The sequence below is a fragment of the Perca flavescens genome, chromosome 1 (assembly GCF_004354835.1).
Source record: "Perca flavescens isolate YP-PL-M2 chromosome 1, PFLA_1.0, whole genome shotgun sequence".
Lineage (NCBI taxonomy): Eukaryota > Metazoa > Chordata > Actinopteri > Perciformes > Percidae > Perca > Perca flavescens.
The window spans coordinates 36,437,963-36,455,245 of NC_041331.1; the positions used below are offsets into that span (position 1 = coordinate 36,437,963).

General features: G+C 40.7%; 2 protein-coding genes across 2 annotated transcripts; both read right to left on the bottom strand.

Annotated features, from left to right (window-relative positions):
* Positions 1–858: 858 nt before the first annotated feature.
* fam219b (family with sequence similarity 219 member B) lies at positions 859–6,743 on the bottom strand. The gene is made up of 6 exons (XM_028575819.1): positions 6,517–6,743; positions 5,825–5,933; positions 4,476–4,569; positions 3,821–3,898; positions 3,513–3,564; positions 859–1,815 (listed from the first exon to the last, which is right to left on the bottom strand). The coding sequence occupies exons 1-6, from the start codon at positions 6,589–6,591 to the stop codon at positions 1,666–1,668; spliced, it is 558 nt and encodes a 185-aa protein (XP_028431620.1). The 5' UTR covers positions 6,592–6,743; the 3' UTR covers positions 859–1,665.
* Positions 6,744–7,676: 933 nt separating this feature from the next.
* On the bottom strand, positions 7,677–12,995 carry LOC114556787 (cytochrome c oxidase subunit 5A, mitochondrial). Its single transcript, XM_028579835.1, has 5 exons — positions 12,844–12,995; positions 11,221–11,337; positions 10,631–10,752; positions 8,024–8,146; positions 7,677–7,813 (listed from the first exon to the last, which is right to left on the bottom strand). Exons 1-4 carry the CDS (start codon positions 12,914–12,916, stop codon positions 8,033–8,035), a joined length of 426 nt encoding a protein of 141 aa, XP_028435636.1. The 5' UTR covers positions 12,917–12,995; the 3' UTR covers positions 7,677–7,813; positions 8,024–8,032.
* Between the last annotated feature and the right edge of the window lie 4,288 nt (positions 12,996–17,283).

Here is a 17,283-nt window from a genome sequence, read left to right on the forward strand (position 1 = left end):
TAAAACATCAGTCACACATTTAGCCTGACTTTAACAGTTGTGCAATCTTCAAACTGCTTATTTTACTATGTGTGTGAAAGCCAAATTACTTTCTAGTTGCACACTCACACAAAAAAAACATCCTCGTCATTGTCACTTGCTCTGATATTGAACATTTTTTGTTGCAGTTAAAATATTCAGGACTGACAATTAATAGTACAAATCTGACCAGACTGTAACATGAGAGAACAGATACATTTTTTTTAAAGTGGAATAATTAAATAATGATAACATGATTTTCAGCATGTGTCTAACAGACACATCATAACACAATACACAAATATACCAACACATAGTTTAAACTGATGTATGTAAATATGGTTAACACATAATAAGGGTAGACACATGCCTCAATCCTTATGCAAATGTAGTTTACTGTTTTTAACCTGTAACAACTATTTTTAGTGTCCCCAACAAATATATGAATAAATAAATAATTACTCAAATCTGCCATGTACACACACTGTGATGTGTTAAAGATGACACATCCTTTCTAAGAGTTATATCAGATCCTGGACAGCGTACTAATCCAAAATGCAACTTATCCATCTTGGCAAAAAAGTTCATGTATATCGATTTTTTAACATCAACCCCAAATCGTTTCTAAAAAAAACAATCATTTAAATTAGAAACATATACAGTACATTATCTGACCACATAATTAAATGCTGTAAGATGATGACTTGTATGGGAATCTACAATATATTTTTGCTTTCAATCTTTTTCTAACAGCTTTTTTTTGTGGAGGGTATTGTGTTCTGGAATGAAACTTATTTCTACAATACAGAGATTGGAAATCAAATGTCATTGGTTCATCTATCAAAGTAACTCATCTGCATCTACATTTTTGCCATACACAGCAGTGTAACATCTGGTAAGAGTAGGTATTACTCTTTAAAACCGTGAATCCCTTTGTAGGATAACTTTTCATGATGCTATTCTCTCCAAGTATATCTTCTACAGGCAGAGGATGAGTGAGTCCTTGGTATGTAGCAGTTTGCTCAATGACCTGTAAAATGTAATTAACTCGGTGTCATTTATTTCCCAAAGTGGTGGCCATCTCATTTTGGAATAAAAAGTCCTGTGTAATTTTTGAGGACAGATACAGTAAAGAAACAAAAACCATTCACGCAACAATAGTCGATGATAACCGAGTTGCCTTCACACAGCAGTTAGTTAATAACTGGAAGTTTCAAATTCGCCAAGGGCCGGAACATTAAAACACAATACACCACATGTATGCATGTCGTGCTTTCGAGGGCTGCAGACCTGTTCACCAGCGCAGAAAAGACAGTAACCATCTCCCCATTGGGTCAATGACGACATATCCCAAATTATGGTTTACTCTGCCACTCTATTTAGAGCAGTGGCATAATTTAAAAAATAGGTCAAGCTTTGGGGTCACAGTGAATAAGGCTTCTTATGTCCATTCGCGTTTTCATGTGGGTTCAGCGATCCTGGTGCACGTAGTCCTGCATAAACAGAAGTTTGGCTTCAGAGCTGAAAGTCCTCAGGCAGCACAGCAGTGGAGCTGGGTCAGAAAGAGGGCCTCAGGCACCAGTGACTAAAGTCAGGGACAGGAACTGGTGCCAAGCCTTTGAAAAGGTTCGAGTCACAGCACAGACATCACTGCATGGAGCAGGACGGGCCCTCGGGGCAGCAACACGCAGAGGAGCCCATGGCTTTGGGCGGAATCAGGTCCAGGTCCTCGTCATCGGGGATCTCATCCAGACGGTAGCCATCCTGAAGCAGCTGCCTGCTTAAATCAGGATGGACCTGAAGAGCAAAGAGAAGGACGTCACTAACGCACACAACCATCAGAGGAAGGTGGTTAAACCTGGTAGACATCTCACTCAAGTTCAACTGTTAAAAATGGACCCTTTCATACCCCATCATTACTTATGCCTGCTGAACCAAACTAAATACGTATGTCTAATGCCTTTAGCTACCTCTTCCCTGCGCACTCAAGCAAAATCATGTTTAATACTAAGGTCATAAAGGTCTCAATAGTAATATGTATGATCTTCTTTATGATCCTAAATTAGGAACATACTCTAATCTGCAGTCAAAATACAGTTTATAATGTTATATTCAAAAATGGGAACTTCAAATATCAAACAATGTTCTCAAGCCACAGTAGCTATGTTGTTTACATTGGTAATAAGCCACAGACGTTAACAAGAATTCTCAGAATTGTGTTATGAGCTCACCTGACTTGTTCTAAGGCACTTGGACATCTCTGTCACTGTTAGCAATTTCAAAGTCACTTTTGAATCACCCAAAACCAGTCTCTTTCAAGTAGTGTGTACTGTACATACTTAGCTGGGATTCATGCCCCACTAATGAATTAACTAATGAACTAACTCTATCTTTGAATTTAAATATATTGGTTGTATGCATCCTAGCTATGATGAAATTCTAGTCACTCAAAAGTAACACTGAGCTCTGTTGAAAGGCAGCACAAAAAACCCTGGCTACTTATTTGAATCAAGAAATAGCCAGAGGCTCCGAGTGCGTTTAACTGAAAAACAACAATAGTAAGAAAAAGAAAAAACACATACGTTTCTCACATTTGTTCATGCACCGGCATTACATATATACTGTTCCTACAATAAGTATCAAAACATACAAACGCACACAAGATCTGGCACAAATTCTCAACACTACTAATGTGAGGATGCTGTTTTTGGACTACGGCTCAGCCTTCAATACCATAATACCTTCGGGGCTCGTCAGTCAGGTCAAGGATTGGGGCCTAAACCCAGCACTGTGTGACTGGAGAGGGGGGGCGACGACACTCACCCTTAGCCACCATCAACGGCACAGCGGTGTAGATAGTAGACAAATTCCAATACCTGGGGGTCTCAGGTGCTTAAAGAAATTTGGCCTGAACTACCGGTGCACTAAATAGAGCTTCCTGACATGCTGCTTTATCACCTGGTAGGGCAGCTGCACCAGCATGGACCGCACGTTGCTGTAGAGGGTGGTGTGTATGGCCCAGTACATCACTGGGGGTGAGCTGCTCAGCCTGCAGGAGCTGTACATCCAGTGGTGCCTCAGAAAGTCCCTGGGGGTCATTAAGGACCCAACACACCCATATAACAGCCTGTTCTCCTTGCGGCCCTCAGGTAGGAGGTGCAGGACACCTAAAGCATGTGCCATCCGACTGAGGAACAGATTGTTTTCCCCAGGCCATAAGAATGCTAACTAACTAACTCTCACACACACACTCTCACTCTCACTCTCACACACACACACACACACACACACTCACTCTCACACACTCACACTCTCACACACACTTTCCCTTAATGGAGCTTCCCAGAATAAGCATTTCACACATGTGGACTCGTATAACCAGTGTGACAATAAACATCTAGAATCTTGAAAAGTCACACAGCCAGTGACTGTGTAACTAACTAACTAAGATTCCTCTTAAAACATCTAAAGAAGGTGCTGTGGGGTCAACTTACCTCAGCTGAGGAATATCCTGAGGAATACTGCTCAAAATCAATCTCTTCATCACTGTAAGGACAAGTAGGACAGGTTCTGTCATTCTGATGTAAACTATTGTGTGTGTGTGTCAAATGCAAACGTATTTACACTTAAGCTGGGGAGATGCCAAAGTTCTAACTGGAACTGATAAATGTCCAGGTGACATGACTTTATGGCCACAACGTAAAATGTCTCCTGTTACAGTATATCGTTTTTCAGTGCTCAGTTTCCTGCATATAATAGGAATTCAACAACACTATCACCTGTACACCTGGTGTAACCTTACCTGTCGGAGTCCAGTGCAACCAAAGTGTCCTCAGCGTGCTGACTCAAAGCGGCGTAGCCCTTGTTAAACTTCACCGTCCTAAAAGGGAGAACAAGAAACCGTAAAAAAGCATGCAAAACTAGTCTATATCCACGACGTTCCACTTCCGTGACTGGTCCGATGACGCCGGATGCTCTTTTTGGCTGGATGTCAGTTACCTTTCGCTTTCTTTGTGTTGGAATCTTAAACTCCGGTGGATTTCTGAGGACTATGGTTAACTGCTCCTCAGATCTCTGCAGGGTAAATCCAGACCGCTAGCTAGACTATCTGTCCAATCTGAGTTTTCTGTTGCACGACTAAAACAACCTTTGAACGTTCACACGTTCCACCAAAACAAGTTCCTCCCCGAGGCTATTTTGCAGCGGCACCGGGGCCCTGCCCAGCGCTTAGCGCCGCCCAAGACGATTGTGATTGGTTTAAAGAAATGCCGATAAACCAGAGCAGTTTTTTATACCATTCCGGAATGCTGTGTGGACTAGCCAGACCCTCCTCGGCAGCGCTGTGCAGAAAGGTCTGTCAAAGCAAGACAAATGCAAAACAAACATCTCCTCCCCTGCTTTATGCTGACAACACAAACGGCCGCTTCATCTTTCCTCATCATAACTCCTCTCCTTACCTCTTAGCTCCTTGCCTGGGCTGATGCATCACTGGAGGTCCGGGTGAAAGGGCTTTCTTCTTTAGTGCTTTCCTCGCCATTTCCCGGTGTTTCTCTATGAAACAAAAGGTCACATAAGAAGTGCATTGTGCTGATAACACTATATACTGAAATAATACTCATATCTCAGAGTAGGACTTGAGATTTATGAAGCGTCCTACACACACTCCCAATAGGTGTATGTAAGGTCTTTGAGAATTACTGACAGCGTGTTGATGATCAGACCTATCGAATAAAATCAATGATTTTGTTTTATAGGGTTTTTTTGCATGGTGTAGATTGAACACATTTAAAAGCCTGATCGAGACAACGACTTGATTCAGGAAAAGAAAAACATAAAATTGGATTACCTGTATGACAACATGCTGGCTCTGTTATTGTTCCGTTCTCATTATTCAAGCAGAGCTTGGGACTACAAGTTCAAATCCAATCAATACCCATGTAGAAGCTTTTATTTTAAAGCTTTAGTGCATAACTTTTTGATATTTCATAAACGGACATTTCAACCTCTCCGTTTTCAAAAATAACATCATGCACAGCTGTCAGTTTTCAGAAAAGTGTTCGTTTACACGTATGTGTGTGTGTGTGTGTGTGTATATGTATGTATATATGTCAAGAGTTAGCCAATCAGATACCCAAAAATGGCAACAACAGCAACGAATCACATCCTCTCTTCTCTTCCTTCCATTTCCAAGAAATGCCAAAAGTCAGTAAGGTTTCCTGTTTTTTACTGTGTGAAAATATTTAAAACAGAAACTAAAGAGTCTGTGAACTATGTCATGTGCCTTTTGCAATGTGTCCCTCCAATCTCACATGACCGACTCACACGACCGTCACTTTACGGTGCATAAAACCTCTTCTCTGTGTGTAAATCCTCCCTGTCCATGACTTTTTACTGGCTTTACTCAGGAATGTGCAACTACAGTCTTTTTTTTCTTGTGGATGACAAATAAATATTGGAATTAGAATCGCCAGTCAGTCAGCAGTACAAAGTGCAGAAATGTTTGTTGCAGAGACCTTGAGGGCGTTGAAATACTTTATGAAAAGTTGACTGCATGGACTGCTTTCTATACACAGTCTGAATAATAATAAATAATAAAAATAACTGTTCGACTTTGCCCATCATGACTCAGACTCTGCTTTCCTGCCAGCTGAGCCTTCAACAGTCTTTAGCTGTCCCATTTTGAGCTTGGGACAATAGCATAAACCACAGATGAACTCATAAAAATAACAATTATGAAATGACTCCTGACTTACAGACAGGTGTAATAAGAACATTGGTTATGATGAGTCAAGAAGAAAATGCTTACGTAGTTTGAGGTGGATTGCTGGAGCTCTGGACATGATGTAAGGTCCTCTTTTCTCCACAGGCCTGATCCCTCCATCGGCGGTCTTAGGTCTTGTGCCATTACTGGGCCCCTGAGGTTGGAGAAATGAGGGATAATTTGTATTTAATATTCATGTATGGCAGCTAAGTAAATGACAAGATAATAATATAATAATGAAATGGAATTATGTGATAGTTAAATGATAAGATTGTTTGTTTTGTTTGTTTTTGTTGGGGAGACCTTAACAAGTCTTTAAATAAACTCCAATGTGATTTAAATATAATCTTCATTAATTCAATTTGTTTATACATGTCTCTTGTAGCGTAACTCATTTTGATATATTTCTAAATTAGCTTAAATTTGACCCCAGTGGTAAACCCAAACATTTTACCAGCCAGATGGAGTAACTCCTCCAAATGTCCCTAGCAGTCCCTTCGGTTTATAGGAAGAGATGTAGCTAAACATGTTTAAAAGCTCCTTAATCATGTCACTCACTATCATTTACAGACAAACTTAGCAATGTCTCAGAAAGTTTACCGTTTCGACACTAATTTTGTAAGCATGTCTCATCTAAATAACGGTCAAACCCACAGGCTAAGCTAGTAAGCTAGTCAGCTAGCTAGCCTCCCAGTTTCTATTTACATTCTAGCGTAAGCCGGACTAGCTGACATTACCGACAAAACTTGAGGCTCCGGCTGCGCTTCCAGCAAGGTGTCCTTCTCTGGTTCCTCTATGATGTCGTTCATCATCTTGGCGTTAGTTATCAGAATCTACACCACAACACAGCCATGATGATGACAATTGTCCCACCGGCGCAGGACGGTGTTGTTTTTTTCCCCCAGAAGCAGGCAGGCACTTCTGTTAGCTAGCTAGCTATGCTATTATGCTATCAGTGACAAGTTTCATAATACTTCCGGTCAATAATTTCAAAAATAAAACCCATTGTCGCAAACATTTTGTAAAATTGTAGCGTTAGCCCATTTAAATCATTATGAGAAACTTTCTTAAAATAATGAGTTAGTCTTTTTTTTTTTTTTATTTCTCATTATAATGATCTACAGGATCTTTTTTTTCATCACATTTGCAGAAATGCTTTAATTGAGTTAGCTTCAATAATATATAAAACTATAATATAAACAAGAATATGTAAAATACATACATGTTATAATATATAATGGCAGAGTGCATGTTGGTTATCTCACATGTATTGTTGTAAATGTCTGGCAATGCAAGACTATTGTAAAATGAACGCAGGAGAAAGATTTCCAGCCTTCTGTCGCCATCAGGTGGATGAGAGAAGTTTAGAGGGGAAACACACCTCCACTGTCTTCTTGAGAAACGTAACATTTCTGTAATGGTAGACCAAATAAAACAGTGTACTTCCTTGTTTTAAAAAAAATGATTATTAAGATGTTAAATAGGATAATGTAAGCACTGACCAAAATCTGCACACTGGTTGATATTGTGGTCTTCGTAGTTTTAATTCAATCAGTTAGAAGTGGTTAGTATTTCTATTCACTAAAATGGAATGTTTAGTCTGTTGTGAAAAAAAGGTCTATTATGAATGTGCAGGTGGGTGCATAGACTTTTTTTCACAACAGACATTTTGACTTGTCAACGCAAAGGTCTGACTGATAACTAACAATGGCTCCATTTCATGTAAGTAGCCCAGTAAGCTAGGTCACTAAAGAAGCATGCATATTAGCAGGGATCTCATCAATGAAATGCAGCAAACATCTGTTTTATTTACACCTGTGCTTTTTTTTTGCTATGTAAAAAATAATAAAAGGCCCATTGGAAAGTATTCAATGATTTACCAGAAAAGAAAATGATACACATTCTTTGATAATTTGTTTACTTTATTAGGTCCACCATTTTGTACACAACAGGACAGCATGGATTTAATCAACAATATAGACATATCTGACAGGAGAGAATCAGGAGAGCTCTTCTCTTTATACATCAAACAACCTGAGGAAAGAGGAAAAAAAGATATTGTTTAGCTGCAAGAAAGTTATATGCAACATAATTCATGTTCTGCTGTGCATTTATAGAGTCGTCCAGCAAACACATTCAGGGTTTGAGGCAGCACTGGACAGTAGGAGTCATTATACCTGAAGCAATTCTCTTTCTAAAGCCTTCCCAAGGAACATGTAGTAGTATAGTATAGCCTAGTCTCACCTTGACAGTCTATAACTTGTCAATGCCCAGCTCTTCTGGTGTTGAGATGCCAAGTTCTGACAGGGTTGGCTTCAGCTCTTGGATCAGATAGGGATAAATGTCTTTATGGGGGCCTGCTTTGTCCTGCAAAACACACAAAAAAACAAATCATGAGCACCACCCTCTTTCCATACTCAAATCAAGTCGATGCCCAAATCTGCCTTTTTTCATCTTCAGCATTTCCAGACACCGGCCATGACTCTCTGACTCCGTGGCATAAACCCTCATACATGCTTTCATTACCTCCTGTTTGGACTACTGCAATGGAGTCCTGTCTGGGGACCCCAGCAAAACCCTAGACAGGATCCAGTATGTCCAAAACTCTACCGCCAGGGTCCCCACTAGAGGGTGACATGGGAATCAATTGTCGCTCCCATCCCATCCCGTGCCCACGAAAATACTCCAGTCACATCCCGATAACGTGACCCCCCCCCAAAAAAAAAAAACTCCTGTCCTGCAAAATCCGGAGAGAAAGACTCCCAAATCCCATCCCTCTCCTGTTTCGTTCCCTATGTTGTCTATAGTTATCAGACTGTGTGTGTGTGTGTGTGTGTGTGTGTGTGTGTGTGTGTGTGTGTGTGTGTGTGTGTGTGTGTGTGTGTGTGTCTGTGTGTGTGTGTGTCGATGGTCCGAGGGAGCAAGAGCAGCTCCTCTGCTGCGCTGATGTTGTGTGAATGCAGCGCTGCAGATTGGAGTTAGGCTGGGTTAGGTAGTGACAATTTTTCGAGACCCCCGCGGGTCACAGTATTCCCAATCTACAAACGTATTGTGTGTTGTAAGTGGTTCTCTTTTCTAAAACGAAATGCCTCGCAATCTTTGGGCGCACTCACCGCATTGCAGCGTCATTTCTTAAATTTAATCTCCGGCTCCGTCCCGCCTGCTCCCGTTGATTTCTATGCTTGATCCGTCCCGAACACGTTACCGACAGTAAAATTGAAAAATTGTCACCCTCTAGTCCTCACCCACACACCAAGACGTGGCAGCACATCACTCCAACACTCCTCCACCTCCGCATCAAATATAAAATCCTCGTTCTCACCAACAAATCCCTCCATGCCCTGGCCCCACAGTACCTCTCAGACCTCCTCCATCCATACACCCCACCAGGAAACCTGCTGTCCTCAGACGCTGGTCTGCTCTCCATTCCCCACACCAGACTCTGTACCTTTGGAAACCGAGCCTTGACGGCGTTTTTTCTATTACATGGTACATGCTTGACTCGCCGCTTTTGTTTTTTATATTATGAAAAAAAGTCCCTGGTACCTGCCAACTAGGGTTGGGCATCGTTTGGATTTTAACGATTCTGATTCCAATTCTTCCTTTCGATTCCGGTTCTTATCGATTCTCGATTCCGATTCTCTGAGGGGTGAAGTTGAAACGGGTCACATGCCTACTTTCACAAATAAGAGGAAAGTTTTATTTTGATTCAATGGTTGTTTGCAGTTTTCCAGCTTTTTCCAACGTAAAATAAAGCCCCGCTAGAGCACCGCTTACTGTGCTACATGGCTGCAACACAACAAGCTCCTAGCCGCTACAGAAACCCAAACTTGCGCATGTTAAATTGGAAAGTGATGATCGGATTTGAAATTTTTGACTTTTTTTAGTATCACCTCTGTCCAGGGTTCCAAGCGAGCTGAGGCGATATCAAAAGGTGACGTGAAAGCCTACGACTACTGATTGGTCGCAGAGAATCGTCACTAATCACTGCGTCATCATTGCAAGTGACAGATGGGGGGTGTCCTAATAGTTTAGTCAGTGGGGTTTGTTTTTGTTGCCTCCACCTTCTTTTGAAACAAAATTAGTCTTCTGGCTGCGGCAAACATGCACAGAATCAAAAACAACACACCTTTGACTTTGTGTGTGTGTGTCGCGTTAGGTCACGGCGGTTTCCTGCGGTGTTGCTATGACGACCAGCCACGCTCCCCTCACGCATGAGGCGGTACTAAATCTGTAATGGAAAATGGGGCACTGCAGCCGAATCAAGCCGAGCTGGTACTAGCAGTGGGTAAGCACCATTAGTGTTGCAGCCCCATCCCTCTGGAACCCCCTCCCTGCAGATATTCAAAATGCTACATCCCTGGACAGGTTTCAAAAACTCCTCAAACACCACAGCCTACAACCTCCCTTAGTATAGCCACTGTACTTCTGTTCCTTGGGTTTCATGAAAGGCTCTATATAAATAAAAGTTATTATTATTTTGTCATAGCCAATACTTGCAAACTTAGCAGCGAGAAGCTACAATTCATCTCATAATGTAGTATTTAATAGGCTACTAGGGGTGTATTTTTACCCTCCAGTAAAATCTGAGTACATTTTTAGTTGTGCTTTATTTCTAATTAAATTGTTGGGTCCTTTTTTCAAGCAACGTGTGACAATATTAACCCCTAATGTGAAAGAGTGTGACGCGTCGCTGCACGACACCGACAAAGACAAATTCTTAAACTTCTGGTAAGTTAAGGGATTCTCATTAAAGCTGTGGGTCTGTCAGGAGTCACACTTCCCCACTGAAACAAAGCAAAAAGGTTTTAGGCAGACCCCGAGTGAACCTATTAAGGGACGGACACTAACCTTAACGGCCTCAAGGATGCGGATGGCGCTGGCCAAGTCATTCAGTCTCCGGCAAGCCCTTAGCGCCGAATCCAGAATCTTGGCCTCGGGTACCAGGTCATACCCAATCAGGGTGTTCATGCCTTCAGGTTAAAAATGAATGAAAAAAAATCCCCCGTTACTTCACAGAATCAGCAATAACAAGAAGAGGAAATGCAAACAATAAAAAAGAGAAAAAGCAATATCTGGTAGACCATTAAACCCATACAATACTAGCAGTTTTGCTATAGGTTGTTACCGTGGGAATGAAGCCAACTGTAACTGTCCACTGCTGTATAACATCAGGAATTAAATAATTTATTTATATTTATATATATATATATATATATATATATATATATATATATATATATATATATATATATATATATATTACAATTTGTCAAAACAAAGAGATTGAACTTGTATGGGAATTAAATAATTAGGCCAATTTATTTTATATGGGTATGGTATTTGACCCAAACCACAAATATAACTATGTCCAAACGAGGAACAAGGGGAGGAGGACACATCATCTGAATATGAAAAGCATATATTGTCAACAAAGTCACCTTTCCTCAGCTCCCAGGCATCTATGTCAGGCTTGCTGAAGTAAGTGACCCAACGGGCATCAAACTCCTCATCCGTCTCCACCTTGCCATGGGAGTAACATCTAGAGGCCAATGGAGCTGGAAACCATGAGTTAGAAATAGATTTTTTCAATATGGTTGTAAATACTAGTGACAATTCAATACTGAAGCTTCAAGAACATGTAATATACAAATAAATAAATCAGTTTCTACAATACCAGTTTTGGTTTTAATAAGCCAAACACCAGCAGTAATACAAGAATGTCTACATGTTTAGGATATCTTTTTTTTTTTTAAATGAGTAAATATCTTATTAAAACAAGATTATAAATTTGGCCAGGCACTCTGTGCCAACCTTTAACACCTGACTGATCAGAATCAGTTTTATAGGCCAAGTGAGCTTTTGCATACAGGGAATGTGAGTTGAGTTTTTTTTAGCAGCTTCTAGTACACACATATACATACATATATAAATCACTCAAAAACAAAGAAGAGGGCAATTAAATTAGAATAATAAACAGAATACTATGGAGTAGGTGCGAGAAGACAGTCGGTTTTCAAATTAAACAGTCATTAAAAAACAAACAACAACAAAAAAATCATCTTATTTAAATCAAATTTATAAAAAATAATATATACAGGCTAGCGAGAGTGGATTGCACCTCATCAGCTCTAAGTAGTCTGAATAGATACCCATATACTGTAAGCCAGTGGTACCAAAAGCAGGGTCTTTGAAACAGTGGTAAAGTTGGTTTTATATTGGACGTTGTATATTCGACACATTAGAAAAATCTATTATGCAGCTTGCCCTTTTGACCTGTTCATGTCAAACCACTTTTGGTGAACTCAGCTAAGTCCCCTACACATTGCACAAAGCTTTTTTTTTTAATTTTTTTTTTAAATCACACCCTTTGATTTTAAAAATAGCTTTTACTCTTGTCAAATACATATTTATAAAATCAAAAGGATGTTGTTTTGAAAAAATAAGCTTTGTGCAATGTGTAGGGGAGTTAGCTGAGTTCACCAAAAAGTGGTTTGGCATGAATAGGTCAAAAGGGCAAGCTGCATAATAGATTTATGCTATAACGACCTAAGAGAGTTAAGGTCAGGACAGTTAATATGAGAGTGTATTAGCACCAACACAGGGGCCAAACTAAATCATTCAAGGCTTCCGTAGTAAACGATATGTACATTTTAAATAGCTAGCTAGCTATGATAATACACTATACTGTCTATGATAATACATCATATGGTCCGAGTTAGACATTAACGTTCTGCTGCGCATAAGCTGCGGTCAATGACACTCTCGAACTAACTAAGGGGGGTCATCACAAGGTCGTGACTTCTTCTGCTTAATTCATTTCGCGGTTTCTTTAAATAAAATACGCTACGTGAGGTGGAACTCCAGAAAAATATTCAGTTCAAGACCACAACGGCAGCTAACCATAATAAGAATGTATTGTCTCCAGAAGTTAGCTTTTCCACACACAGCTATAGCTAGCTAGCTAAGCTAGACAGCTAAAGTTAGCCGAGCAAGCCTATTGTAGTCATATTTATAACAGAGGCTATTTCGTTTCACGGTAGAAGTAAAGCGGACGGTCCTACCAGAGTAGCAGGGTCGTGACCGAGCCAGACTCCGGGCCCCTGTGGCCGACAGTCGGAACACGGCTCGGAACATGGTACCGCAGTGAGTGCTAACCGTCCTGTGTGGTGCTAAAGGAGACCTCTTCTTCTGCTTCTTTAGTTTTATTGGCGGGCTACAAACCAACGTTTAAGATGCAGGCCGCCACCTACTGTACCGGAGGATTTATCATTATTACTTTAAACAACCAACACTAATAATAATAATACACTTTATAAAGAAGTTATATTCTGGATATTAAACCTATTATTTATTTTTTAATAAATTATTTTTTATTCATGTGTTCCCCTGTTTCTAACAATCCTTTGGTGCTCGACTCCCTTCCCATATCCACCACTGTATCCTTCAATCTTTCTATTTCTACTATGAGCCTCCTACAACCTATCATCACAACGGTTTTCCTTGCAGTCACAAGTATCACATTTATCTGACGCTGTCTTTTCATCATGTAGGCTATAAAGTTGCAGTAGCAGGCCTATATGTCCTAATCTGAACCTAGAAAAAACTGCATCCTCTTACTATACTTTCCTTCCTTTACCTCTATTACTTCTTTTCACTCCGACAGACTTTTTAATTATTCTCGTTATTCCAGATTTCCTGCCAAGATGTCATTATTTCATGATGAGTTAGTGATTTTGCTTCTGACCTCCTAAAACTAATTTCTAAAATATCATTATAATTTTTGTTTAATCTACTGTTAACAATTTTATCTGCAACCTGCACTTTTAATAATTTTATCTGCAACCTCATTTTCCCATCTATTCCTAGTTGCTGTAGATTCAATAATGCCATATTCACCTCAATTAAAAGATCCTCTCAAACTGGTTTACCTGATTTTATACTTTGAATTGCACCGGCAGAATCTGAACATATCACTACTTTACTCTGTGATTATTTATGAGAGCTCAACACATAAGTTTACATCATACTGCCACAAACCTGTCTGGAAAAAGGGGGTTGGGGCCTCTTGAAAGTAAATGACAGCATCCTTGAACCTGGCTCTCAGCTTATTATTAGTACTTCAGAATGTTGGTTTGTCACCTGCTCCATCACCATCTGGTACGCTGCGGTCTCTGCTAAGGACAAGAGCAGACTGCAGCGTATCATCCACTCTGCTGAGAAGGTGATTGGCTGCAATCTGCCACCTGTACGCCTCCAGGACGCTGAGGCGGGCAGGAAACGTTGTAGCCGATCCCTCTCACCCTGGACACACACTGTTTGAACCCCTCCCCCTGCCGTCCACCAGGACCAAAACCTCACGCCTTTTCCCCTGAGCAGTCTCATCAACAAGGCTCCAGACCCCCACTGACACTGACTCTTTATTCTCTTCGGGCCCGCCCAAAAAACAACAACCTTTTCTGGTTAAATTAGAGCATAGTTGATCAAAGCAGCAGAGGCCAAAACATCCTGACTTTTAGCCCAGCGTAGCCTATCATGCCGAAACACTGGATCCCACACCATAATGCAACTTGATAGCATCTTTTATTAGACCCTCCCTGTCTGATACACCGAAAGACACTCACATCAATGAGGTTATAGTAAGAATCAACACTAACCTTTTTGTGCATCAGCCACGGTGCGCTTACAGTGCACCGCCATTATGGACCGAATGTTGCCCTACAGTAATATCAAAGTATTACAAGCTTAAAGCATAAGTTTCCTGTATGCCAGTCATGACAGAATGCACAACTATTTTGCTCATGGGTTTCAAACATTTTCTGTAATAAAACATTTAAAAGCAAAAATCCCATTGGGCGGAGGACCCTGGGACCAAATCTTATCAAATGAGATTCAGATAAGAATCAGCTTTAATGGCCAAGTAAGTGTGAACAAATACAAGGAATTTGACTCCGTCTTTTTGTTGCTGTTAGAGTACATACACAGAAAAAGGTAAACATAAACATTTTGATACTCTGTAGAAATACATTTGTATACAAAGTGTATATACCAACATATTGGCTTACACATAGGCTACATATGCATACACATACGTACATACATACAACAAACAGATTGTTGCCAATATCTGGAGTGGATATTCAGTGTATATTTGATAGACATTTACATGTTTAATTTGTGTGTTTAACACTATAAGATTGTCATGACCTGGCTCAAAGGTATGACAGAAGGTGGAGAACACACGTTTGCTCAGTTAAATCAAATGTATTTAAATGAACAAAGGTAAACGTGCTATCAGTTTGTCAGTATTGTGTGTAGTGCATGGATGTGTGTAGGTGTAGCAACGTTAGAACGCAACCTGCCCTCCTCAAGAGCAAAGTCCCACCACAACCTTGAAAAAACAAACTCTAACACCCATTCAGTTCAGCGCATTATCTACATAACCCAGTGGCCATAAATCCAAGGAAACACTTCAAAGATTCATGAAACATGAAAATGATAAGCAGTTCTAACAAACATTATGACAATGGGGCACGCGACAGGGCATCTGCCACCACATTGTCCTTGCCCATAATATGGCGTATTTTTTTCTTTTTTTGCTCTGGACAAGTGGCCCTTGTGTCTCTGAAGACGAGACTCTATACGCTGCCTTCTCTATTTCAGGGACCTCTGAAGTTTCTGAAACTAACACATACAGTATGTATTTGTATTGGCAGGTCAGGTAGGTGTACACCGTTTGGGCTTAGATCAGCCACACACAACCTCCTACCAGGTCATTTCCCCAAATAATGTCAATCCCTTCAACTGTTCTGGACAAACACCTACTTCCACTTCCCCCTGTACCAATCCACATGACAGATGCAGTTTGTGCACAGGTACAGTCCGCAGACCCATCCCCCAAACGGGAACACAGCTACCTGTGTCGGATAATGGAGAAAAGGGCAAAATCTCTCTCCTCACAAAGCTTTGCGATGCTCCTGAGTCCCTCAATTTTTATTGGAACTTTTTCATCACAACTAAGCAGCTTTACAAAGCCTTTAGACAATGGACACAAATGGAGCACAACACAAGTCAATCTCTGAAGTATTTAATAGTTTAACCTGCATCTGAAATTGAACCACCAGTTCTGCCGCAATACCAGGTGTAGGACTCTGAATAGTGGCAGCCAAACCAACCAACTTAACATTGTACATCTTTTTTCTTTTAGCAGAGGACACTCTTTTTTCCAATGATCTATTTGATGGCATTAATTACACACAGTTGGGTCACTTTTTTCTGTAGAATGCTGTTCCAACTTTGGGGACATAAACTCTGCCTTGGAAAAGTATTCATTGTTGTACCGCTCACCAAAGACACGCTTGTGTTTCAACACATATTCATCGGCCAGCACTGCAGCCTCACTTGGACACTTGACCTTGTGTTCATTAACATAAGTCGCAACATAATTGGGCACAGACTGTTTGAACTGCTCTACAACCACTAAATCACACACTGTCTCAAATGTTGTAACACCCGAAGAAGAGCACCAACGATTAAAATGTAATTTCAATTTTCTGGCAAACTCAACACGTGTTTGTTCACCAAACTGAACCCGTGTTCACCAAACTCAACCCGTGTTCACCAAACTCAACCCGTGTTCACCAAACTGAACCCGTGTTTATCAAACTCAACACGTGTTTGTTCACCAAACTCAACCCGTGTTCACCAAACTCAACCCGTGTTTGTTCACCAGTCTTTACGCAGGCCCTGAAGCGTTGGCGATATGCGTCAGGAACGAGCTCATATGCCTTTAAGACAGCTGATTTTACCGTTTTGTACTCTTTACAGGCTTCAGAAGACAAAGCTGAGTAAGGCCGTGCTTTACCAGTAAAAATGCACTGTAACAACAAAGTTCACGCCTCATCATGCCAGTCTCTTGTTGAATCTGCAATCCGCTCAAACAAACTGAAAAAAACGTTGGCAACATCAAAACATGAACGAGACGTTTCTAAATTCAAAGCTGATGCAGAAATTTTGCCCTCTGTCAGCAATGTAAATTTTTGAACTTCCAAATCAAATTTCAGTTGTTCCATTCTGAATTAGATTTTCTCCGATTCTTGTTCATGTTCCATTTTCAAAACCAATAATAGTTTTTGTTGTTCAAATGTTAAAGCAGCGGTAGAAGTACTTACACCACTCTTACCTCCCTCATCCGCCAGTAATCCCTCTTCCTGCAAGTTGGCCATTATGATACACTTCAGGGTTTCCTTGAACAACAATAGAGTAGTGCTGAGCAATCTTCTTCAGCTGCTCTTTATTACATTATTACAAACCAGCGGTTCTGAAAACGCCCCTGCTATGCAGTTACCATCAGAACACCACGGATGTGATCCCGAGCATATAGCTCCAACCACTTTCCCCGTCACACTAAAGATGTCCCCTGCAACAGATTCTAATAGAACCTGCTGCTAAACCTCACAGAGGAGAACGCCAGCTAAAACAAGGCCATACCAAAGCACTACCCG

Bases quoted from the DNA above. Each gene is read 5' to 3' on its own strand.
- fam219b (XM_028575819.1), bottom strand. From the start codon at position 6,591: ATGATGAACGACATCATAGAGGAACCAGAGAAGGACACCTTGCTGGAA. The intron at 5,934-6,516 runs GTAATGTCAGCT...CTCCAACCTCAG, and splicing joins CGGAGCCTCAAGTTTTGTCG to GGGCCCAGTAATGGCACAAG. The intron at 1,816-3,512 runs GTAAGTTGACCC...TTTGCTCTTCAG, and splicing joins CAGGATATTCCTCAGCTGAG to GTCCATCCTGATTTAAGCAG.
- LOC114556787 (XM_028579835.1), bottom strand. From the start codon at position 12,916: ATGTTCCGAGCCGTGTTCCGACTGTCGGCCACAGGGGCCCGGAGTCTG. The intron at 10,753-11,220 runs GTGACTTTGTTG...TTTAACCTGAAG, and splicing joins TGCCTGGGAGCTGAGGAAAG to GCATGAACACCCTGATTGGG. The intron at 8,147-10,630 runs GTTAGTGTCCGT...TGTGTTTTGCAG, and splicing joins GCATCCTTGAGGCCGTTAAG to GACAAAGCAGGCCCCCATAA.